The sequence below is a fragment of the Trypanosoma rangeli genome (assembly GCF_003719475.1).
Source record: "Trypanosoma rangeli strain AM80 chromosome Unknown Tra_15.4_contig_00103, whole genome shotgun sequence".
In the NCBI taxonomy this organism is placed as follows: Eukaryota; Euglenozoa; class Kinetoplastea; order Trypanosomatida; family Trypanosomatidae; genus Trypanosoma; species Trypanosoma rangeli.
Genome location: NW_021705843.1, coordinates 31,163 through 54,153, shown reverse-complemented (window position 1 = coordinate 54,153; position 22,991 = coordinate 31,163). Strand labels below are relative to the sequence as shown.

The following is a 22,991-nucleotide window of genomic DNA, read 5'->3' as shown; positions in this document are numbered from 1 at the left end:
GTTCGAATATAGAAGCATTCATAAAGCCAAATACGTGAACACGCATAGAGTACAATGGTGTAAGTCCACACAAGGAAAAGGAAAAAAAAAGGTGAGAGTCCCCGCCATCATCCTCCTTTATCACTGCTTGGTGCCACGCTCCCCATCGCTGGTGCGCCACCATCAAAGCAAAGCAAGAGAGGATGGGGGGAGAGAGAAAGATAAAAAAAAAAACTCAGGTACACACAAACAGCATTTTCCCTCTTAATATGTGTTGCCTTCGCTGCTTTCCAAAGGCTAAAAAATAAGGGAAAAGCGAAGTGTTCCCTTCTCTTCCATCTTCCCTGCTAGTTTTGTTAATACATAAAGGTTGAGGGTGCGTTTGCGCGTTTCCATCATTTGACAGAATAACCATCAGGCCCACCCCACAATAAAGACGAAGGGAATGCGGAATACATGACACGCTCCCAACCACCGCCGCAGCCCGGCATACACACACACACACACACACACACACAGAGAGAGAGAGAGAGAGAAGAAAAAAAATAATAAGGATAGATAAAGGATTGTTACCTGCAGTCACTCTCTTTTCTCCCCCGTTTCCTTCCGTGTGCGTGGGTGGCTTGACCCCATAGCCTGTTACCTCCCCAAATTTACCTGCGTAAAACGTTCTGAATGGAGAGAAATGTTTTATTATCATTACGCTTTTCATTAAAAACAAAAATCTACTGCCCTCGCACAAACTCAGCAGCGCGGCGCATCGGGATGACGCGCACTTTTGTAAAGGGCATCGACTCGCCATCGGACATAATAAACCCCTCGACAGCCTCCAATTCAACCGCACGTGCCTTGACGTAGCTCACAAAGGGCAGGTAAACGTGTTTTCCAGATTCCATATCGGTAAAAAACTTCAAAAAGTGGAGTCGGCCACACTTACTATCTTTCTCTCTCGCAAACACAATGTCAATGGCACCATCGCTCATATGAGCCAAAGGCGTCATAACAATGTCCTTTGCGGCGTCACGAATGTTGCTTAAAAAAATGGCGTAATGACTTCCATCAAGCGTCACCCACGGAAGACTGTTATCGTCAAAGTCCACCACCTCGCGCTGCAACATGGATGAGGAGTCGCTATCCATCGTGTCTTGAGAGGTGAATGTGAACTGGCCCAATTCCTGGGAAGACCCAGGCGTCGTCGTAGGATCCCTATGAGCCTGACAGTGACTACAAGCGTCCGTGCGAGTGCAGTGAGGAATTCCCACTTCGCCTGGAATGGAACCCGAATCTTCCAGTTTCTCCATTCTCTCGCCTTTCCGTCCCAACCACGGCAAATACCGCATGCGCACACGGTACGAACGCACACCTCGCAGAAACGTGTATGCCCCGTACACGGTAAATCGATGATTTCCCATCCACCGCAGCTTCTCGGAACCCCGGTCAATATCATTTAAAAGGCCAAATGTCATGGACATAAAAGCAATACGTTCTGCAGTGGTCGTTTCCTTCTTTTCCTCTTGCAAGTGGTCTGATGTTTCCCGCTTATCCGCAGTCTTAACAAATGTGTGTGGGAAGAAGTTTGGATGCCGTTCATGGCCCTGTTTTACTAGGTATTGCATACTCATCAGATCCTTAGTGCAGGTTTGCAGGTGCACAAGGGCAAGGATGCTTTCCTTTATCGAGTGGACACCGAGCGTCTTCGCCATCCCGCACCCACTGCCGGAAGGGATGGTAGCGATCAACAACATGGAAAACTTGTTGCCTGTGGAGAAACCGGAATTCGGAGGAATTTCATTCACAACTTGTCTTCCATTTGGCTCCGGGAGATTACTCCCCTCCATTTGAACCCCCTCCCCCCGTTCGTGCTTCTTATTTTTCTCCCATAAAGAAAGACTGCTATTCCCAGTTGCATCCGCTTCTTTTGTATCCTTATCTTTCTTATGATGTTGTTCCCCCCATCCGCAAGAGTTAGACGTCTTGGTCGCCTTTGCGGCCTCTTCCCTCTCTAACAGAGCCCGCTTTCGCCGGAACAGGCCGTTCACAGCCTCGTGAATCATTCCATCGCCCCCAACACATACAATGACGCGCTCACGGTTGAACTCGTTCGTGATGTTTGCAATGTAATCCTCACAGTGAAAGACGCGGGTTGTAATAAACGCGCACACCTCGTGCCGAGTAAAATACAACGCTGGCAGTACCTGTTCTTCCGTGATGTTGACACCATTGCCGGTACCTGATTTTGGGCTAACAAACAAGAAGAGTTGCTTCGCCCCGCGAGGATACAGGCCGTGCAAAATCGCCTGCACAACAACTCGAAGGTCTTCTCTATTTTTATCATCTGGTAGAAATGCAAATTTCACCGTGGAAACGCGCGGCGATGAAGCAGACTCCTTGACGTAGTAAAGGTGATACGTACGCCCGGAAACATCGGAGGATCGAACGCCGCTGGAAATGGAACGTGCCAATCCTGCCACGCTTGCCTCGATGGCCGAATGGGACTCGTTCCCAAAATGGTGTGAGGACGCAACGGAAAAGCTTCGAGAGTGCGAGTGTATTGTTTCAATGAACTGTGGTGAAGTTGTCAATAGGCCACGGAAGGAGCGACGTGCATGCGGCTTTCCCGAAGTCACGGCAGTGTTTGCCGGGCCCGACATGGTGCGCCGCGACTGGCGCAAGGCCCATTCTTCCGGGGTTTCAATGTTCATTACATTCCACATGGAGAAGTTTGCAGTTTTGGCGACCCGCCCCTTCGCGTCAGCCTGCTGCAGGAATATACGCCCCTTCTTTCGGTCGTACGTCAGCGTCGCTTCGCGTCGACGGTACCACACCTGCGCGGAGCACTCATCGTGTGGCCGTCCTGCCGCGTCACTCAGCAGTGCCAGCGCGGCCCCTTCACACTCACTGAGACGCGCTTCACCCTTCGGAAGCAAAACAGCTCCTCCCTCCGCATGTGACATGTGCCGATGGCCCAGGCAGACGGACAGGCAGGCAGGTAGGCCAAAAAAAAAAGACGCAATGGCGTTAATTGTCTTACTTATCCTTCCTTTTTTTTTTGTGGTTCGTTTTGTTTTGGTTTGTGTTGTTTGTTTGTTGTTTGTTGCTGTTTCTCTCTTTGTAGCTCGTCCGCGTGTTTGAGTGCCGCAGAGCATAAACAAACATAAAATCAAAGAAGAAAATAATAACAACGATGAAGAAAACAACAACAACAACAAAAAATAATACACGCGGGCGATCTCCCTCCAATGGAGCGTCGTTTTTTTTTTGTACATCTTCTCACACGCCACAGTGCCGCTCATGCAAATGACGAAAAAACATTTACAATTTGCTGCGTCCGCTTCAGCAGCACCTTCTCCGTTGAAAAGTTCTGCACAATATTCACGCATGTTTGCTTCAACGTCGTGGATACCAGTTCTCTCTTAAGCTCCGTCGCGCCGCACGAGAGCAGCATCAGCACGGCATCGCTACAGACCCCCAGCAACGTCATCGCGGCGGTCGAATAGTGGTTCAGTGACTCACATGCCATAACCTTCCCAAGGATGGTGAGAACTTTTCCATCAATCAGAGCCGCAAGCAAAGCACCGCCAACCTCACCGCTACAACTGCAACAGTTGGATGCATCCCATAGAGGCATGGGGGCACCGTCAGCCCATGTGGCCACCTCCAAGGCACATGCGTCTGATGGGGCGTCCCCTGTAAACAACAAGACCCCGCTCCCAAATAAATACAGCAGTTCACGCAGTAGTGTCGCCAAGCCAAGAAACACAAAGGGATCATCCTCATTCTCGTTCATCCGGTCCACAATAACGTCGGCGATCCCACCTCGAATCATTGCACTCACATGCCGAGCATCTTCGTGAGCCACACAGCTGAGCGCAAAGGCTGTATAACGTAATAAGTAACGCTGGGCACGATGAACGCAAAGTGCCTCGATAGCCAATGGAATACCTTGACTGTGCGCAAAAATTTCAATAGAGTCTGTGCGCACGGGTGAATCCGACGCCATAACGTTATACAGGCAGCAAAATCCCCAAAGCTGAATGTTGCCATGATGCGAGTACTCGTTCATAATTTCCAACACGGTCAAGACTCCATCACAGCGGCAAATGGCCTCACGATTAGATGTGTACAGAGAAGCTCGAGCCAGGACGGTAAGGGCGGCCAACACAACCTCCTCATTTTCAGGGTATCCATCAATAATCTCTAGCACAAGCCCAATACCCCCGAGAGAGGACACGTTTGGTAAGTCTTTACGATGCTTATGCGAGGTGATCTCCTCTAATGCGAGTTTTGTCAGCTTGGGCACATGTGAAAAGGCATGCAAAATAAGAATGAGACTATTAAAGCCGTGGTAGAACTCCTGCCATACTTCATCACTGGCAGGCGCCACAAGAGAAGGAGGCAGCGTTGAGCCCCGGATGTTGCTGCGCATGCGCATACGCTCAAAATCATCAAACTCAATCAGTTGATCACCGGCGCCAACGTTGAACACGCAGTAGCGCTGATTAAGGTGAAACGGCTGATTAAACACCTCATCAGGGACCACGGCATTCATGTCAAACTTCGCCTCGTCCACGCCAACGTCGATGATCGGCACACGGCAGACGCCCAGCACGGAGGATTGAAAAAGGTGACGCACAATTGAGGTGGTAAAGATGCCGTAGCTGTGATCCCCGCTCTGGTGCTGTATCGCCACAAAATTCCCGAGCATGTCAAAAATGGGGCCGCCGCTACTAAATTCACTTGCCGGATCAAAAAAATCGTACTCGCATGAATCCTTTCCCACCTGCTTCACTGTCTGCACCACGTAGTGCCGTTCCTTACCGTTGACGTGTGTAATCATCAAATGGCAGTCACCAACACGCACTGGAGGGATGCGAGAGAGGAGCAATGGCAGCGGTAGTGGCTTAATAAGGCACGACTCCCGCAGTTGCGGCGCCGAACGCACGCCAAAACTCTCTGTGCGGAAAAAACATGGGACGGAAACGTTGTTGGACGTCTCGTGCCGCTCTGACGCAGAGGCCGAAAGACGAGTTTGAAGTACAGGGAAAAAAGGGGCGGCGCACGAAACGCTTATGCTGACGTCAGACGAAACGGGCGGGTGTCCACCCAAATAGGACCCTTTCGCAAAGGAATTGCTGGACATACCACCGTCCCACATTCGACTCATGTCGCAAAAGGTCAAGGTGTAGCCCAACTCTTCCTCTTCAGCGTGCTCCTCCCGCATAAAACTGTGGTTCAAAGTATACATCGAACTCCTTCTCGTGGTATCGTAGTCCACCGATCGAGAGTTGCCGGATACAGACATGGACGCTCCCACGCCGCCCCACTTGGACCGCATCCTAGGCGGGGCATTAGAGGTGGAGCAGACAAACACCTTGTCCACGCTCACTGGAACCTGCAACGGCTCCACACAACGTCCCTCCCGCGCGCTTGTCCCTGCAATAGGCTGCTCCAGAAACGTCACTGTTGACCCTTGTGCCTCCTCTCGACTAGGAAACACAAAGGAAGTCGTAAGCAGCACACCAATGTCATTGCGCCGCATCTGCGGATGCTGTTGCCCTTTATGGAATGCATCGCAGCGGATAGTGGAGTCTGCTGATGGACAGGCGATAAGAATGGCAGATCCGCGGCCGTCCGTCACACGGCAGACAGCGTGCGTAAAGTCACTGATCTTCTCAATGACGGACCACCCATGCATGGACCGCTGCACACGATTGTCGAGGACGTGCTTCCGCGGAGGCACAGAAGGAAGCCTCACTGTTGACATGTGCACGGCTTCCCACTGCGCCGCTAGCACCAATATCCCTACGGAGAAAATCACCCCATGCGCAACAAAGACCAGCATGCATAAAAGCGCATAAAACAAGGAGTGTAATAATAAATCGGTAGAACACAAAACAGACATGTACGCAAACTTCTCAACTCACCTCCTCACCCCCAACCACCCTCCCGGCAACGCATATACATATATATATATATATATATAATAAAAAAAAGGGGGGGAGGAGGGGAAGGGGGAATAAGCAAAGACGAGGAAGAGGGTGGACGCCAAAAAAAAAGGGTTCCGCGTACTGTGAAAATAAAAATAAAAAAGCAACAGAAGCGAAAAGCCGCATTTCATTTTTTTTTTTTAAAAACGTAATAAAACATCTACCGTAATATCAAAATACTCAAAGCCAACTCGAACGAGAATGCACACACACACCTTCAGTACACGCAGTGCAATATCATCAGCTCATCTAAGGACGTATCCGCGGTGCAGTAGGGGCACCGCGCAGTTGTCGCTGGAGTCCGTGATTGGCGCTGTGGCCGCTCCAGCAACGACATTATGGCCCGGTTAGAAATGACATGTCCACAATTGAGCAAAAGCGCAACGTTAAGAGCCGGACGATTGCTTGAAGTCGACAACACATCTTGAGGTCCCTCCGGGTTGACGTCAAAGAGAACTGTGTCGAGGCAGCGACGGCGTGTCACTGGGCAGTAGCACATAGTCTTTTGAAACAAGGGCTGCCAAAAGATAGAGGAGTTCGTAAAAAGTGTGGGATTCGCCGAATGAAAGCAGATGGGCTTCTGTGGGGAGAGCAGCGACGGCGTCGCACGGCGGCGCAATTCATCTTGTTGCAACAGCACCGCAGTAGCATGGGGAAGTTCCAGTGTAATGGCTTGCTGGCGCCGACCTTGCGGGCGCGGCAGCGATTGTCGTTGTAAGGAGGGTATGTTATTGCCACTGTTACCCTCACCAGCTCCACTGTTGTTGCCACCACCGGAGGCCTCGGCCGATGCAGCGCGAGTGCGACCCCCAGAACCCGCAAACATAGGGAAGAGGTCCCGAAGTGCGCCCACAGTATGCATGCGTGCGCTCTCCGTGATGCTGCTCTGAGGCTGCTGCTGTGCTGTTGGTTGAAGCGGGGGCAACGAAGGCGGAGGCTGCGAATTGAATGGTTGCTGAGGCTGTTGTTGCTGCGGCTCCTCTTCAAAACCTCCGACAAGGCCTTTTTCACAGTACTCGTCGAGACGGCTTAACATCAGAGTGCTCAACGGATAGACGAGACGATACAATACATTTTCTGGGTGTGATGTATTAGCCTCAGCAGCAGCAGCAGCAGACGCAGACGCAGACGCAGACGCAGACGCAGACGCAGAAGCACCAGAGACGGTGGGCGTAGACGTAGCTAGTGTCAGCAACATCTCGAACTGACGCAGCTTGTGGACCTGGTCTAGCAGGTCAGAGAGAATACACTCCTGCCAGACATACGGCGTCGTACATATAGGCAGCAGTGGTAACTGCTGCAGACTATTTTCATTGTCCCCCGCCTCGTAGGGAATGCCACAAGACAGAAAGGCATCCAAACCCTGGCCCTGGCGCCCGCCCCAGAGGTGCAGAAACGGCGCAACGCATGAGAGCAAGTGCTCCTGCGCAGACCGCGCATGGGCCGGGAGGCCATCCTTCTCTTCCTTCTCATTATCATTGCCTCGCAACTGCCGCTGATGTTGCCTCCGTTGCTCCTGCTCGTGCAAGGGAAGCGGCATATAACCCAATGCGGCAAAAATGTGATGAACTGTAAGCAACAGTGATGGGGGTTCCATTTTATCCATTTGTATATTTTCTCCCTTCTTTACTTCATCGGCGTTTGCACGTTGAAACGCCTGCTCAAACGCCATGCGCCACTTCACAAGCGGATGCTGTCGAAGGATGAGAACAAAATCAACCGCCCGCTGCAGCTTCACATTCATCGGTGCCTCTTCTCCGCATACAATCATTTGAGATAAGCGCTGTAGCGCACAAATGATTACAAGATCAGATAGAAGTATTTTGGTTTGCTGCATCACAGCATCCAGAAGTTGTACGTTTCCCCCCTCCCTATGGCCTGTCGCACTGTCGTCTCCATTTTGCAGTTCCACTTCACGTTGCTGCCGCTGTTGCTGGGGGATATCTTCGGCGGGGGATTCCTCCAGGTACATCACCGTGCTTATTTCTAATCCTACTCCCTCCTGTTCCTCTTCTTCCTCTTCCTCTTCCTCTTCCTCTTCTTGCTCTTCTTCCTCCTCTTCTTGCTCTTCCTCTTCCTCCTCCGCTTCGTTTTCCTCCTCATGCACCTCGTCTTCCGCCGTATATGACCATACAGGCTCGTCATTAGGGAAGATGAAGAGCGCACGCCCCTGTTCCTCCTCTTCGCCATGTTGGCCTGCCCTCGGCAGAAGTTGTACCAATACACTTCTTTCCGCATCTTCCTCCTCGGCTACAAGTGCGGGTTCCCACATTCGCGCAAACGTGGACGGAAGCTGCCCTGTCGTATGGATTTCATGCCCGTTTCGGGAACGCTGAAGACTGTACTCTGCTGGGTCTGCTACTTCGTTCGGTACATCCTCTTCCTCTGGTTCCTGGTGAGGAATGTCCACTAACCCCAGCTCCGTAAAGACCGTGAGGTCCGTGAACCCCTCACTTCTTCTCTCGTCCCCTGGGTGCCGCACCGAGGACGCGGCGTTACCTGTTGGTGAGGCCCGTGTCGCCGGCTCACCAACCCCCAACGTCTCGAGACGAGTTGAGGCAGAGTTATTGCAGAGGTTCGCAATCTGCAAAATCCACTGCACCGTTTGTGGGTACGCGTTCTGGACAAGCTGGAGTAAATCCCCGGCATTGTCAGCCTCGGCTGAAGGATGCAGAAGGCCACGACGAATTTCTTGTGGAATGCGAGCGTCAAAAAATGTAAAGTCAGAAGAAGAGTTTCCATTCGGTCCTGCAGATATTCGATCGTAGCAGCCCAACTCCATCTCCATTGCGGTAGCCAGCGGGATGCCATCGTATTGCAGCTGCCGAAGTAGCAGATCATTCACTACCGCGTTCAAACTTCGCTTCAACGTTAAGTGTGCATAACTTGACCCCGCTGGTTGAGCGCTGTCGGGGCGCTCAGGTGGTGGCTGTAAATTCGGAAACACCAAATAGTGCTGCTCTTTGCCGGCGACGTCCCCATACTTCAAGGAAGCGGGCTGACAGTGCGCCTCACCCACCAATACCGAGGCCGCGTCGGTAACGTGGTCAAGCTCCAGTGGATCCCAGCGCACAAACCGTGACAAATACTTTCGCACGTCCTCATAGCAAATTTTATCACCAATCGGTGTGGAAGTCTTCGGCATCGGCAGGCCTCCAGAGGCATTTACTGCCGCTGTCGCTGCACAGACTCGCTCGTGGAGTTCAGGAAACATTTTTTGATACGATTTGGAGATGTCCACTGCGACATCCACGTAGTGGCGCAACTGTGCCAGGCGATCGTGGATGAGTACGTCACACGCATCCACGTACTTCTGCAGCTCCTCTAGCGGCGTCACAACGGCTTCCGCGATGGCTGCGGTGAGGTTGGGGTTCACGTTGCCGACGCTATTAGTGGCACTACTGCTGTTGCTGGGGTTCTCCTCCTCTGGAAGGATGACGCTCAATTCACGCATCACACCGGCGGTTTGTTTAACCCGGTCCTCCAGCTCCAGCAGAACCTGCCGCAGATCCGCCGTCTCCCGCGGCATATCCAATTCAGGGGCTTCCATCCCCATGCAAAAATTAATGCTGATTCTCTCGTCTCCCTCTCTTCACCCCTTCCTTTCCTTCTTGCTTCTTTGTAATGCTCCGCCGTGCCCGTCACAGCGCACGACGGCAAAAAACACAAAAAAAATTGTGCGGCTACCACACAAACCACCAGGTAGGCTGGGCAGGAGGGGGAACAAATAAAAAAAAACTAAAACTAAAACTAAAAACTAATACTAAAGGCGCCCCAGCCAGGCACGCGCACTCTTCTCCGCCCCCTCCTCTTTCCCCTGCCTGCCGGAGCGAAAAGTAAAACAGAAGTTGTGGTGATAGTGGTGGTGTTGATGGGAGGAGTTAAAGGAACCACCACTTGTTCCCCCTACCGCTCCCCCCAGGCTGCTGTTGCGCTCCCCCTACTCACTCCGTCTGCAGCGCCCTGACGCCCCTGCTACGCCAAGCCTACGCCTTTCTGCTCCTTGTCACACCCCTGTGGCCGTGTGGCTTCGCTGTGAGGTGCCCTGCCGCCTGGTCCCTTCCAGCGCCAGGCACGACCCACACACGCACAACCGCACGCTGGGGAGCGCAAAAAAAAAAAAAATGAATTAAATTGCGCAGACGCCAACTCCACTGCAAAAAAAAAAAGAAGTAATCCTTAGGGCGGACCGGCAATGCGGCACCTGCTTAGATGCATGCAGATTGAGGGGGGGAAACAGGACAAGCGCGTAGACATGCGTGTGTACAACCACGTTCAAGTGTAAGCCCTTCGCCCGCTCCAAAATAAAGAAACATAAACGCCAACGGCAACCCAAATTTGCTCTAAATTCATGTTGCTGACGTGCTTTGTTGCTTCTTGCTGTTGGCGGTAATGGGTGATGTTGTTAAAATCTATTTCCCATAAGACCCCACCCACACATACATAAAAGCCAGTTCCTTCCTTTATTTCTCCGCTGCTTCGCCGCTGTTAGATCACCCGCTGCACCCCACAACGCTACTAACTTCAGACATGAGGCACACACACACACACACACACATAGAGAAAGGGACAGAGACGTGCAGACACACCGCCACTTACCTGCCTATACACATACAAATATGCACATATATACAAACTGATATATATATATATATATAGTAGGGGTTAGGCGAACGGCACGAACGTCAAGGTTGTCGTCCAAAACGCATGCACGTCGTTGCTTGAGTAGAGTCCACAAACAAACAAGCAAACCTTAAATTGGATTTCCCTCACATACATGCATAAATGTGCATATAGAAAGAGAAATGTCCACAGGTGCATGCATGTACGTGGTAGGTGCCAATGCCAATACACATGTGGTGAGTAATATGCACCGGACCATTCGGTTGCCCACAGAGATTCACATATGTGTTCAAATTCACCACAGTAAAGCAAACGGCAACAAAAACAAAACGCACACACACGAAAAAAAGAAAAAAGTCCACAATAACAATACACAAAGTAAACATAAACATAATAAATAATAAATAAATCATAAAATAATAAAAAACAAATAACTCTGGCCTCACTATATCCTCCTTTTTACTTTGCGCCTTGTACCACCTCTCTTATCACACGCGCTGTCCATTTATACCTATCTCTCACATCGCATTACAACGCAGTAGCGTTACTTAATGAGCCGTGTGATGATGCGTCGTGGCTGCTCCCGCATCGCGTAGTGCAAGCCAGCGATGACGTCAGGATCAATGGTATTCCTCTCCACCAACAATATGGCATGACCGACGCCGCCAAAGATGCGCACAGCACGATAGCCGTTCTTTTGCAGAGCAGCTGGTGTAATGAGGGGAGGCAGAGCCTCTGTGTCGTAAAAGGAGTGGCTTACACGTCGGCCATCCTCACCGTCCAAGACTCCAGCAAACCTCAACTCGTCGGCGCGCGTCAGTACAAGGGTGTAGTGCTTCCCCATCGCCGCCTCCTTCACGCAATCAAGAACCTGCGCTGGGAACAACGCACAGGTACCTTCCACGGACAGCTGCCGCCGATCGTTTGCGCCCCACACGTACATCTTTCCCTCATCGGTAAGACCAAAGCTGGAGAAGGGGCCACAGCCAATGCGGGCAAAGTGAGCTCTCATGGAGACCTTAACCTTACTAGGCACATAATGATCTTCTATTGTCCCAAGTCCCAGGCAACCGCATCTGCCAATACCCCAGGTAAATATCTCTCCCAGCGCATTCAGTGCCACGGCATGCGACGATCCCGCGGCTACCGAAACAATACCAAATAAACTTGATACCTTTACCGGAAGCAACACACTGGCCATGGTTTCAGGTCCCACTGAACTTATGATAAGACTCGCTGGCACAATGGAGGGAAGAGGTTGCAGCCCATTACCACAGCACTCAATAGCACCCCAGGTGTACACCTCCCCCGTGATGGCAAGTGCCATGCCAAAGAAGCAGCCACAAGCAACTTGAATGATTAACTTGTCGGCTAGCCATGTGATCTCGCGGGGTTCGCTTATAATTCGATACTGCTTCGGGCACACACCAAGTCCACACTGGCCGTAGGTGTTGCTTCCCCAGGCAAACACGCGTTGACTGTCACTAAGAGCCATAGCAAAGCTAACGCCGGCACTAACCTGTGCGATTGTCGTCCGAAAAAAATACGAGACGCGCGTGGCATGGCGCACCACAGGCACTTTGTCGGAGGTAAACTCCTTTATGTTACGGGTATCAAAACCTAGCTGGCCGCATCCCCCTACACCCATGGTGTAGCAGGAACCGCGTCGCGTCAGCAAAAGAGAAAAGTCCTGCCCCAAAGCTGCACCTAGTAATCCATTGTTCAAGTCAATCACTCGAAGTGCCGGGGGAACATCACCGTGTGGAATCCCAAGAAAAATCATGGACAAGGTTTTCGGTATCGCTAAGGAAAAATTATGGCAGGACCCTCCAGATAGGCATAATGTTGTATAATTATCCAAGATATGGAAGCCACGCACCATGCGCATGCTGTACCCAGCACCTATGCCTAAACCCAGACCTGTCCCGTAGGAAACAACCTCCCCTGTTTCTAGAAGAAGCAATGTATGGTGTCGACCACACGTAACCGATATCACTTTATGATAAGAAGGGACATACATACAACGACAGGTGGTGATCTTCATCTCTCCCATTACCCCACACTGTCCTCCTTGGTTGTCGCCGCAGGCATAAACTAAACCATCGGCAGTCACAAAACATGTGTGAAAACTACCACACGATGCCTCCATAACTTTGGTGTTAATCGTTGTAATGAGTTTTGGTGTCGTCACATCACTCTCACTTCCATGACCGAGCGCCCCATTTTTCCCAAGCCCCCACGTGTATACCTGACCATTTGTGCTAACCGCTACTGCGTGCCACGGTCCCATTCGCAAAAATGCTACAGATTTGTCCTCTAGAGCCCTGAGCCTGACGGGTTCAAGCACAGCCGTCCGATTATCTGAGCCAGCCTTGAGTCCAACCACCAACTCGTCCGGCACCTGCTCAAGCACGTCGCTCCCATCGCAAAGAAGAAAGGTGTGCCCCCAGCCGTACACAGAACCAGATGCAGTGAGTGCAAGAACGGTAAAGTTTGAACACGCTACTTGAATAACTTTTTCACCCGGAATACTGCGGCGCTGTGCTGTAGGACAACATTTAAGATCCACATTGGGTGAGCACTGAAAGTAGTTGTTTGCACCCCAGAGAAAAATTTCTCCTTTTACAGACAATGCGGCAAAAAACGCAAAACCACCTTGAACATCGATAAACATATCCCCTCCTAAAAGCCTGGGCAATTCAATCTGTATAATGGCAATGGGAATTCCATTATCAGTGGCGGAAACAAGCGGACACGTTTTTGGATTGGGTACCCCAAGTTCCCCCCACCGGCCGCTTCCCATTGTAATGACCGTCCCGCGTGTACCCAGCCATACGGAGGAGGTTGAAGAACAGCCAATCCGTATAGCCTTGTCACGGCCACTAATCACCAAGGGGGTAATAAGGTTACAACAATAGGTGGTGCCAAGTTCACCATTACAGCCCGATCCCCAGCCCACAATGACGCCGTCTCTCAGAATAAAACGTTGTAGCAGTTGACTCACACTGTGTGGCACATTACCGAGGTCCATGAAAAAAACGGCCAGGGGAGAACCAGACATGCTCATATATTGGTTGCTATTTCGACAAGTATTTTATTTTTGTTCCTTTTTTCGTTTGAAACTTTTAGTTGGCTCCTGTTTTTGTTTTTTTTTTCTTCCTTCGTCCCCCACTGCTGAAACGTGTCTGATCGTTTTGGGCGGAGAAAGCAAAGAAAAGAAGGAAAAAAAAAAAGAAACTCTGCGCACAGCTCCTCCGCTTCGCTTCGTCCCACACAACGCATCAACCAGTGCCATGTCAAAGAGCCATATGTGTTGTTGTTTTATTTGTTGAATGTCACACGGCCCCTGTTGCACAGAGACGAGTCGGTCCAATGTGCACGTCAATGTAACACGACTCACCATCTTCGTTGTAGGCATTCATCTGAAATGTGCCACGCACCACGCCGGTGGTGCCGCACAAGCTGACGCCGCTTTCATACGTGTGCGACTCTCCAGGCGCCAAAAGGGGAAAGTTGCCAGCCACGCCAGGACCAGTCACCTCAGTGACTTGCCCCATGTCCTCATCAAAGACAACCCAGTGACGCGAGAGCAGCTGGACATGCCATTTTTTTGCATTTCTAGAGGGTCCATAGTTTCGAATAGACACAACATATCGAAAAACGTACTCCCTTGATGCAGGTGCAACACTTCCGCCGCTACTCCGTGGAAGGGATGCATGTATCTCTCCTTCATTGGAGGCGTCAGAAACCTCTTCGTCAGCAATGCTGGAGCAAACGTACTCTGTCCGCAGCTCCACTTCTACGTGATCCGACACTGTAACGGTGCGTGTGGGAATTGAAGCCCGCATAGCGCGGTACTCTTCCACCGTCTTCACATCGTTTTGTATTACTATGGGAACCTTGCCCGACACGTTTGACAAGGCGGCCATAACTAGCAACGCGTCCACCATAAGCGGAAACTTAAAGCTTGTACGCATATTTCTCGTGTATAACGGTTCAGGTGGTATCAAAAAACGATATAAAGGGAGGCGGTCTAAAACCATACAAAACACAACATGGCGTGATATTTTTCGCACCTTGCGGCCCACAGAACCCTCAATAAAGATGGTTCCATTGGCGATAGTAATGACATCATCCTCGTCACCCTCCTGGGCGTCGTCGTGCAGGCTTGTCTTGCTTTTTCCAGCCTCACCTGTGCATTGTACACCCGTGGTCTTTTCTTTCTCCAACGCTCTAGCAGAGGAGCGCGGAGGCGAGGCCGTGGTAGTCTGCTCTTCCACAAGCGTCCTCGTCTTTGCATCCGACCTCAGAGCATCATTGAGGCGCCGCAGGATATCAAACGCGGCTGACAGGCGTGCAGCCGATGCATCGCTGGCGAGCCCAGTGATGCTTGGACGCAAAAACGCCGATCGCACCACCCGCTGTGGTGTGTTGCCGTATCCAGCAGCGGCAAAGTCTTCCATACGCAGCATGACCCCAAACACGGTGAAGCACACATGGCTTAGCTCATTGTACCGCAACGACACCCGCCCCAGTTGTTTGAGGATCTGCCGGTATGCCAGGCACTCAACAGACATCAGAAATCAAGGTTTCACAACCTTCTCTGGCAAGCAAAGATTGAACAGCAGACAGACAGAAGGGGAAAAAAGCTGCATGCAGCGCGAAAAAACGGCAGTGGCACAAGCATCACATAAGAGGCATGAATGCGAAAACAGCGCAGATGAGGCGGCGGTATTAATCCACAAGTACGTATAACACAAACACATGCAAAAAAAAAAAAAAACTGGCACTAACCACTAAAGGGACTCACTCTTATATGTTTCCTTCCTTTTTTTTCCCTTGGCGCCTTCCATGAGAAGTTTTTCATCCCTCTTCCTTTCGTTTTCAATGTATTTGTCATCTCCCGCCTCCCTCTCTTTCAGGAGGCTACAACCCCGCCTTCCGCGCGATGCAATTTTCATTCTTAGGGGACTAAAAACATGTCTTCAGGTTGCTGATGGCCCTTGCCACCTGTGCCGCGCTTGGGCGGCTCCACTCCAGTAGGGCGAACATCCTGTCAAACCCGCGGAAGCACCAGGAAAAGCCCGCTTGCTCTAAATCACCTTCCACGGAGGCGTACGCATTGCCGTCATGCATTTTACCTCCACCAACCGTTGATAATCACCGCGGGGTAAATCTCTGGAAAACGACTGTCTTGTCCTTTTGGTGCACCCCGCCCGCGGCCGCGCCACTGCCGTCCTCCTTGATGACGATGCCCCACAACGCGCTAAACGCGGCGCCACGCACCTCAGAGAGCACACAGGTCGGAAAGGCCATCTCTGACGACGCTGGCGCCTCTCGCTGCCGCCCCTGACCTCGCGGAGTGAGGGAGCCAGACGTATTCGTCAAAACAAAATGCGGATCGTTACGATAGAGCACCCCGTCCCTGCTGCAACTGCGAGAGAGCCCACCACCACCACCAGCACACACACACAGAGAAAGAAAGAGAAATGAGAAGAGTAGAAAAAAAAAAAATAAATCATCATCATCATAACAACAAAGTGCGCACACCATTAGGAGTAAGTGCAAAAGGAGTTCATCCTACGGGCACTCATCTCCTTTTCTTTTCTCACGCGAGCCCATGCGTACTCCTGCAAAGCCCACCATGCACCGCCCTTGGCCTCCACTTTGTTCCCTCGTCCTCGTGCAGGGCGGGCCCCGTTGCAGCAAGCTGACAGGAAACGCACAAGCAACACGCGTGCAAAATGAAACAAAACTACAGCGGAAAGCGCATGTCGTCCTCAGTGTGTCAGAGACATCCTTCCAGCCTCCAGTCTGGCGACCCACGCCGGGTACGACTCCACGTCATCGGGTAGCACGACGACTTCCGCCTCGTCGCAGCGCTCCACCTCGATCCCGCGCCCCGCCAAAGCGCCTGCTGCTGTTAACCGCACTTCTTGCCCAGTCTCATGGTTGGAATTCATCTCGTCCGCGGCGAGCACGGCGCTGCGGTAGTCCGCAAACCTCACAAAGGCCGTGCCCAAGAAACGCCCCGTGCGTCGGTGTCGCACAAATCGCACATCTACCACGTCGCCAAACTGAGAGAAGACAGTGGCAACGTCCCCCTCGGAGAGAATGACGGCGCCCTTGGCGTCCGCATGGTCGAGGTGTCGCACGACAATCCACGTCGATCTGCCAAGGAGGCGGTGGTACTCCTCGGTGTAGGCGCCAGATTTGCCGTTCAGGTGCCGCTGCATGCCTCGCGGAGGAGGCATCACACACTAATTAATTTCCCCCACTCAGTCGCCCAAAACAGCAATTCGCTGCCTCCTGCAAAAGAAAAAAAAATGGTGCAGAGAAAACAAATATATATGTATACATCATATATATTAACATAAATTCTCACTCGACTCGTAGGAAAGTAAGAGAGAAGTCGTTAAGGGCATCGCCGCATATTATCGCACCTTCTCTCACAAACGCCAAATGTGTTGTTTATTTTACAAAAGTGAAAAGGGAACTGTAGGATCCACACGACGCATCTATGCACCCACACACACACACACACGCACAGACAGATAGAGAAGCCGGCGCAGAAAGTTATGAGGAATATATATATATATATACATACACTGAGCAACAATCACGGAGGTGTGCATGTATGTGCATACGTACGCACTCTGAAACAGACGTCTCTGTGTGCAATGCTTGACGGTTCAGAGCCTCCCCCACCCCCTTCTCAAGGATGGAAAAGAAGCATGAAAAAGCAAAACAAAAACAAAGAGTAATCAACACACAGTGAAGGGCCATTAACACACCGAGCTTACCAGCTCATTGTGGCGCTCCAGATCCGCCAATGTCAGCGTGGGCAAGGATGGTACATACCATTGCGAGACATATTGCTGATATTCCTCCGCCTCGAACTCCCCGTTTCTCACTCCATCGCACATAAGAGAGGTGTTATCCTTTTCCCCCTCACACCTTTGCAGCGGCACAGCAAGTCGCTCAAAGAGCCCGTTCCTCTCCGCTTCTGTCATGGGAGCATGTCCACCGCTGTGGACCCGCCCTCCTCGGTGCCTTCCCGGTAATATAATTATTTTGTTATTGTCTTCCCTGCGTCGTGTCTCTTCTCTTCGTCGGTAAAGCTCCTCCTGCTTGTTCCAAAGTCGCGATCCCTTCGCGTACAGCCGATCAAACACTTCCACCTTGTCATCGGCGCCATTCACAGCATCCTCGCCATCTCCGCTGCACGTCCTCCGCGTGGAGAGCGCGGTACGCACCGCAAGACGTTTCCCCCGCTGCTCCTTCAACAGGTTTTCCTCCACTTTGCCGCCACCACTGCGCCCTGGTTTCTCCTGATGTAGCGTGGTGTCTGCAAGGGGTTTGCTAAATCTTTGGAAAGACCAGAGACGCGTCAGACCGCATCGGTATTCGTCGTCGTCACTGTCACTACTGTGCTGCGCTTGGGGGCCTCCCTCTGCCCCCCCCCCCCCCCTTACAGGGCCACAGCAAAAACGCTAGAAGTCTCGGTCGTGCCTCCATCGTTCGCTGAATGACACGTTTCCTGCGCTGAACGCTGCTCCTCCCCCAGTGCCACGTGTATTCCTGCACGTCACCCTTGTCCGCCGCCACACGTGAGGACGGGCGGCGTAAGCACAGCAAGACGGATTTGGCGGTGGCGATGGATCCAACGTCTTCCAGTCTCCCAGAACCGCCACACTGCTCTGGGGAGGAGTTACCATCAGCAGGAGACAAGGCAGCAGCGGTAGTCGTAGCGTGGTGGTCCTCACGCGCGGGGGTGTATGCCATCGCGGCGGCTTCCAGCATGTGGCCAAGGCCGATGGAGAGGACCCCGACACTTCGGGGACGCGTCAGGCCCTGCATCCCACCGCGCCGACGAAAAACAACACCCCCGCCAACGCATAGAAACTCAGTCGAAGCACCTCCCCGCATAAAACGCCACAAGCAACGGAGACAACAAAAAGGAGAGCATTCAGGCACAGCGCATATGCGGGTTCTCTCGTCACTGCTGCCGCCACCGCCAAATAACCAAAAAAAAAGAGTAGAAACAAAAGAGATGGCGAATATCAAACGATATGACTAAAAAAAAAAAAATCACGCATGTTCCAAAGTTTGTATCATGCCACTCTGCTCTTCGTAAGCGGTGTTGTCACGCGAGTAAGCAGAAACGCCGACGAAGATTCCATCCCGCTCTGTGGAAAAAAAAAACGAGACTTCCATGGTTTACCTCTGCTACACACCGCTGTGCTCAGGAGTATTCGCGTTCACGCCAAACCCCACCTCAATCCGAGCCATTCTCTCATGGCGCTGCTGCGCACGCAATTCGAACAGGCGCCGCTGACGCCTTATCAAAAAGTACGTAAAGGTAAATATGGACACCATCACAAGTTCAAAAAGCACAAATGGCAGACTTGTTCGCTGTGAATCCGCAAGATCTGCACATGTGTGAGACGGCTTGGGAGAAGAATCACCAGCAACCCCGTCCCTCATTAGAGAATATGGCGTAAAATCTAAGACGTGATGAGATGGCCGCTTATATCCTTTTGCCTCTTTTTTTTTTTCGCTTGTTGCCTGTTGCTTGCTTCACATAAGTGGAACTGAAGGAGGGGTGTGTCCCCTGTTGCAAGGGCTGGCGCCAAAGTATGCCCCCCTCTTTCACACTCTACCATGTGTAGTTATTCAAGGCAAGCGCCCCACACACGAAGCAGAAGAAAAAACAACAACAACAGAGGAAATGCTTATCAAGGCGTACAGCAAGGCAGCAAACCAAGAGGGCTAACGATACACCGGAATGCACGTAGGGTGCGTGTGTGTGGGCATCAATAAGGGGAGATAGCGGGGAAAGAGAAGCAGCCACAGGCGCAGGCACGACACACACACATCACCGAGAGGAGAGAGAAAAAAAAAGCAAAAACAGCTCCTACATTGGATGATTATCGCCCCTTCCTCTTCTTGGTTTTCTAAAAGAATTATTATTATTCACCTCGTTGTCGTTGCTGTCACCGCTCACTCTCGCACAAGACAATATGAGGGCCAACTGCACAAAACAAGGCGGCTTCAAAACGGACAGAACACAGACGAAATGTGTGAGACATCCACACATCAAACAAAAGGTTCACTCAATGCTCTCCAAAGTCCGCTTCTCGCCTGCCAACGGAATATCGTCATCGTCCTCCTCACCCAAAAACGTTGGTGCAATCTGTAGACGCCAGACATCCTCGCCCGTTGGCGGCTCCCCCTCGGCAAACGGCAGCACAACACCGTTTAACTCCTGCAACGCCCGCTCAAAAGCCTCCCTTCGCTCCAGCTCAACCAATGCATAGCCGCGGCAACAGCAGTCTTTGTCCAGTGGCAGCCTTACCTCGCGAACAGGGGCACATCCCTCGCCCCTCTCATTCTTGTGGGTGAGGAACAAGTCGAGAATGTGGTCCGTGGTTGTGTTGGCTGGCAGGTTTGTGAGGAACAGAACCCATCCCTCAATGCTGGGCATCGAGTCACCCGGTTGCACGTCAGATGGGCGAACAAGTCGCTCAAAATGCATGCGCATCCGGCGCACTCGCCGAACGGTCGGCACTTCAGCCGCAGCGGTGTCCTCTACAATCATCTATCCCCTCACCCCTCGTTTTTCGCCCTTCCTTCTTCACCGCGGTGGGCTCACAGTCAAAGCTATTCCTTGCTGTTGGTTGCTTCTCACCTCGTCTAGGGCTTTTATTCGTTCTTCCACGAAACGACTTCCGATTGCCGGTAAAGAAGAAGCACAAGCGATAGCGAAAAAGAAAAGGCGAAGGCGAGAGAAAAATAAATCGGGAAAAATGGGATAAACAAATAGAGAAAAGAAGCATGTTAACATGGTGACTCAAAACAGCAACACACAGACGGGTGTATTCGTCCAGCAATAATCATCATCGTCGTCACTCACTGAAGAAAGCCCTTGTAGTTCAACTATCGTCACTCCTCATCCGGTGCTGTAGAAACTGCCCGTGCAAGGGCAGCGTACAGCGCAACAGCTATGCATATACGCATCCATATCTGCCCACCAAAAAAAAAAGCTTACTTGCCGACACACTCACATCACAAGTCGTCTCCGTTCCATCTCAGCCCTGGCCTTGTCGTAGCGCCTCCATAACCCGTCAACCGTGGGCCAAAACGGTGATCACCCTTAATGTGCCCCCCACGCATGTTGCCTGTGAAGACGTAACGCTCATACGCCTTGATCTCAGTCGCCACCGACTGATCGGTGTTATACACCATTCCCGTCTTGACTGTTGCAGACCGCTGGGAACGGGCAAGTAAACTGTCAACCTTGTCTTGTAGCTCACGAGGCGTGCATTTATCCACCTTCGCCCCCAGCTCCACACCGATGGGGTACAGAATGCCCGACCGCGCGTACGGCTCGTTTTGCCGCATAATATCGACAATACGGCAAAAAACAGGGGACCACAAACACGGACTACAGCGCAGCATCAAGTTCGGTGGTAAGTGGCCCTTTCTCCTTCCATGTTGTTGTTGTTTTTTTTATTCCCTCGTTTGCAGACCCCCTCCCTTCACTCACCCTCCTTTTCGGGGGCCCCTCTATCCGCCCACTCCGTCACCCGGCCGTGGCACAAAATCACGTCCTCGCATGCCCCGCCTCTTCTCTGCGCGCAGTCGCTCAAACCTTCGCAGCAGCAGAATGACACTGGCGTAGCAGGTGTCCAGGCGTGAGCGCACCGCCTCACCCGTCGTTGCCTCCTCATCAGCTGCATTTACCCGCCTCAGAAAGTCATCCGCCGACCACACTGTTTTAAGAGGCAAAAATGCACGAGACATACGCTCACAAACTCGCATGCGCGCCTAGGGTTGAAGTGGATCACCTCCACCACTCCCAGCAGTATCACTTGTCGCTCCTTGCAAACCCAACAAAGCGGCGTCCTCCAGTTTTCCCACCAGCGCATCCAGACTGTGGCAGGGATTGCAACAAGAGAAAGCACTTAACCCCAACGAATGCGTCCACGTGCCGTCACTTTCCAGTGGGGGCCTGGGAATCAACGGTGCCTCGTGGCGAAACAGAGGCACCCCAGTCGCCGCCTTCACCTCCGTATGCAGGAGAGGAAGGGTATTCGCCACGTGACACAAGCTCTGCATTTCCTCAAGATTTACCGCCTGTGTTCCTGGTGTAGGCGAAGGCAAAAGCCGAAGCATTTGGAGCAGCGACCTCGCAGCACTGGCGCAGCTCCGTGTTCGGTCGGATGCGCAGAGCCTCAGCAGAAAGGGCACATTACCAGCGATATGACCTAACTCCGCTGCGCCATCGTGATGGCGAACAATGTCTGCCAGCGGAAGCCAAAGCAGCGCCTCGGACCACTTACCCTAAGCAAGTAAACTCAGTAAGCATGCCACCTGAAAACATAGAGGATCCTGCTGTAGCATGAGCGTCTGCTTCATCCGGGTCATTGCATCGTTATACCACTCTAAAGCATCACACCACGGAGCACCAGTGAAGATGCCCATGGGTTGTTTTCCCCGTAAAGTTAAGCAAGCAAGAGGAATAAGACTGAGCGCTCAAAGGAAGCCTATATGCCCGTGCAAAAGCAGCAATACGCAACGTCAACGCGCTCCTTGGCTCACGCGGCAAAGGGCTGCTTCTGATACAACGTAGCAGGCGGGCACTGGAAATATCTTCGGGGACGTGTGGACGACGATGGGGCACCACAGGGTTGTGTTGCCTGGCGTTCACCAGGGAGTTGACGGCCTGTGTGTAGTGCAGTACAGCCTCCTCCCAGAGCGTGCATCCGTGCCGCATAGAAGAGAGGCAACGAATAATCGCCATGTGGGCCTCGAGGTCCAGCGTGATCTTGGGTGGCCGCAGGCGGAGAAGGTGCATCAGAAGCTGACCCCCCGTGTGGCCATCCATGTCGTATAAAATGAGTCCCACGGCATTGCACATGCGGGAAAAACTGTGGTTGTCTGGAAGAAGGTGGAGCAAGGCATCCGCAGCTCCCGCTATCAATCCCTCGAGGAGATAAGCAAACCTCATCACACAGTTCTGGATGGTCTGATTTGCCTTGTACTCCTGCTCTGCAGGCGAAGTAAGAACCATCAACGCCTTCTTTCGCAGACGTCGCGTTGGCACAATGTTGTAATCCCACCGCGTAGAAATTTCCTGCATCTCCGCAACAACAGCGTGACCAAGCAGCTCAATGAGTGTCAGAATAAACCCCACATCTCGCCTGGGTGAAGGACCCACCATGAACCCCTCGCCTCTGCCACGTAGTGCAACGTCGGTTAAGAGCATCACTTCCTCAGCACAATCACGCGGGAACGTTAACGGCAACGCATTGGCTCCTTCATCCCCCGCTGCTTCTACGATGGGAGCGCCACCGCTACGCATCGACACCGCGCGTCGCAAACTGCACGAGGAATGAA

At 52.0% G+C, this 22,991-nt stretch overlaps 12 protein-coding genes across 12 annotated transcripts, besides 17 other annotated features; 1 reads left to right on the top strand and 11 right to left on the bottom strand.

Moving 5' to 3' along the window:
• Positions 1-470: 470 nt before the first annotated feature.
• Positions 471-497: a microsatellite.
• Positions 498-518: a microsatellite.
• A 186-nt stretch (positions 519-704) lies between these two features.
• TraAM80_03819 (putative sphingosine kinase A, B) lies at positions 705-2,933 on the bottom strand (the record flags this gene model as incomplete). The annotated part of the gene is made up of 1 exon (XM_029380771.1): positions 705-2,933. One exon carries the CDS (start codon positions 2,931-2,933, stop codon positions 705-707), a length of 2,229 nt encoding a protein of 742 aa, XP_029239507.1.
• A 12-nt stretch (positions 2,934-2,945) lies between these two features.
• Positions 2,946-2,974: a microsatellite.
• Positions 2,975-3,020: 46 nt separating this feature from the next.
• Positions 3,021-3,092: a microsatellite.
• Positions 3,093-3,142: 50 nt separating this feature from the next.
• Positions 3,143-3,191: a microsatellite.
• Positions 3,192-3,268: 77 nt separating this feature from the next.
• On the bottom strand, positions 3,269-5,821 carry TraAM80_03818 (uncharacterized protein; the record flags this gene model as incomplete). Its single annotated transcript, XM_029380770.1, has 1 exon — positions 3,269-5,821. The coding sequence occupies one exon, from the start codon at positions 5,819-5,821 to the stop codon at positions 3,269-3,271; it is 2,553 nt and encodes an 850-aa protein (XP_029239506.1).
• Positions 5,822-5,935: 114 nt separating this feature from the next.
• Positions 5,936-5,965: a microsatellite.
• Positions 5,966-6,183: 218 nt separating this feature from the next.
• TraAM80_03817 (uncharacterized protein) lies at positions 6,184-9,522 on the bottom strand (the record flags this gene model as incomplete). The annotated part of the gene is made up of 1 exon (XM_029380769.1): positions 6,184-9,522. One exon carries the CDS (start codon positions 9,520-9,522, stop codon positions 6,184-6,186), a length of 3,339 nt encoding a protein of 1,112 aa, XP_029239505.1.
• Positions 9,523-9,700: 178 nt separating this feature from the next.
• Positions 9,701-9,734: a microsatellite.
• A 768-nt stretch (positions 9,735-10,502) lies between these two features.
• Positions 10,503-10,524: a microsatellite.
• Positions 10,525-10,570: 46 nt separating this feature from the next.
• Positions 10,571-10,624: a microsatellite.
• Positions 10,625-10,906: 282 nt separating this feature from the next.
• Positions 10,907-11,024: a microsatellite.
• A 109-nt stretch (positions 11,025-11,133) lies between these two features.
• Positions 11,134-13,620, bottom strand: TraAM80_03816 (regulator of chromosome condensation; the record flags this gene model as incomplete). Its single annotated transcript, XM_029380768.1, has 1 exon — positions 11,134-13,620. The coding sequence occupies one exon, from the start codon at positions 13,618-13,620 to the stop codon at positions 11,134-11,136; it is 2,487 nt and encodes an 828-aa protein (XP_029239504.1).
• A 61-nt stretch (positions 13,621-13,681) lies between these two features.
• Positions 13,682-13,747: a sequence feature (A-rich).
• A 46-nt stretch (positions 13,748-13,793) lies between these two features.
• Positions 13,794-13,826: a microsatellite.
• A 98-nt stretch (positions 13,827-13,924) lies between these two features.
• Positions 13,925-15,166, bottom strand: TraAM80_03815 (uncharacterized protein; the record flags this gene model as incomplete). The annotated part of the gene is made up of 1 exon (XM_029380767.1): positions 13,925-15,166. The coding sequence occupies one exon, from the start codon at positions 15,164-15,166 to the stop codon at positions 13,925-13,927; it is 1,242 nt and encodes a 413-aa protein (XP_029239503.1).
• Positions 15,167-15,585: 419 nt separating this feature from the next.
• On the top strand, positions 15,586-15,942 carry TraAM80_03814 (uncharacterized protein; the record flags this gene model as incomplete). The annotated part of the gene is made up of 1 exon (XM_029380766.1): positions 15,586-15,942. The coding sequence occupies one exon, from the start codon at positions 15,586-15,588 to the stop codon at positions 15,940-15,942; it is 357 nt and encodes a 118-aa protein (XP_029239502.1).
• Positions 15,943-16,035: 93 nt separating this feature from the next.
• Positions 16,036-16,062: a microsatellite.
• A 307-nt stretch (positions 16,063-16,369) lies between these two features.
• On the bottom strand, positions 16,370-16,825 carry TraAM80_03813 (putative RNA-binding protein; the record flags this gene model as incomplete). The annotated part of the gene is made up of 1 exon (XM_029380765.1): positions 16,370-16,825. One exon carries the CDS (start codon positions 16,823-16,825, stop codon positions 16,370-16,372), a length of 456 nt encoding a protein of 151 aa, XP_029239501.1.
• A 108-nt stretch (positions 16,826-16,933) lies between these two features.
• Positions 16,934-16,958: a microsatellite.
• A 154-nt stretch (positions 16,959-17,112) lies between these two features.
• Positions 17,113-17,142: a microsatellite.
• A 32-nt stretch (positions 17,143-17,174) lies between these two features.
• Positions 17,175-17,195: a microsatellite.
• Positions 17,196-18,014: 819 nt separating this feature from the next.
• On the bottom strand, positions 18,015-18,449 carry TraAM80_03812 (uncharacterized protein; the record flags this gene model as incomplete). The annotated part of the gene is made up of 1 exon (XM_029380764.1): positions 18,015-18,449. The coding sequence occupies one exon, from the start codon at positions 18,447-18,449 to the stop codon at positions 18,015-18,017; it is 435 nt and encodes a 144-aa protein (XP_029239500.1).
• A 1,252-nt stretch (positions 18,450-19,701) lies between these two features.
• On the bottom strand, positions 19,702-20,190 carry TraAM80_03811 (RNA-binding protein 8A; the record flags this gene model as incomplete). The annotated part of the gene is made up of 1 exon (XM_029380763.1): positions 19,702-20,190. The coding sequence occupies one exon, from the start codon at positions 20,188-20,190 to the stop codon at positions 19,702-19,704; it is 489 nt and encodes a 162-aa protein (XP_029239499.1).
• Positions 20,191-20,332: 142 nt separating this feature from the next.
• Positions 20,333-20,424: a microsatellite.
• Positions 20,425-20,657: 233 nt separating this feature from the next.
• Positions 20,658-21,050, bottom strand: TraAM80_03810 (uncharacterized protein; the record flags this gene model as incomplete). Its single annotated transcript, XM_029380762.1, has 1 exon — positions 20,658-21,050. The coding sequence occupies one exon, from the start codon at positions 21,048-21,050 to the stop codon at positions 20,658-20,660; it is 393 nt and encodes a 130-aa protein (XP_029239498.1).
• Positions 21,051-21,419: 369 nt separating this feature from the next.
• Positions 21,420-21,767, bottom strand: TraAM80_03809 (uncharacterized protein; the record flags this gene model as incomplete). Its single annotated transcript, XM_029380761.1, has 1 exon — positions 21,420-21,767. The coding sequence occupies one exon, from the start codon at positions 21,765-21,767 to the stop codon at positions 21,420-21,422; it is 348 nt and encodes a 115-aa protein (XP_029239497.1).
• A 277-nt stretch (positions 21,768-22,044) lies between these two features.
• TraAM80_03808 (uncharacterized protein) lies at positions 22,045-22,989 on the bottom strand (the record flags this gene model as incomplete). The annotated part of the gene is made up of 1 exon (XM_029380760.1): positions 22,045-22,989. A coding segment is annotated over one exon (945 nt), but the record flags the coding sequence as incomplete, so codon positions are not given.
• Positions 22,990-22,991: the final 2 nt, after the last annotated feature.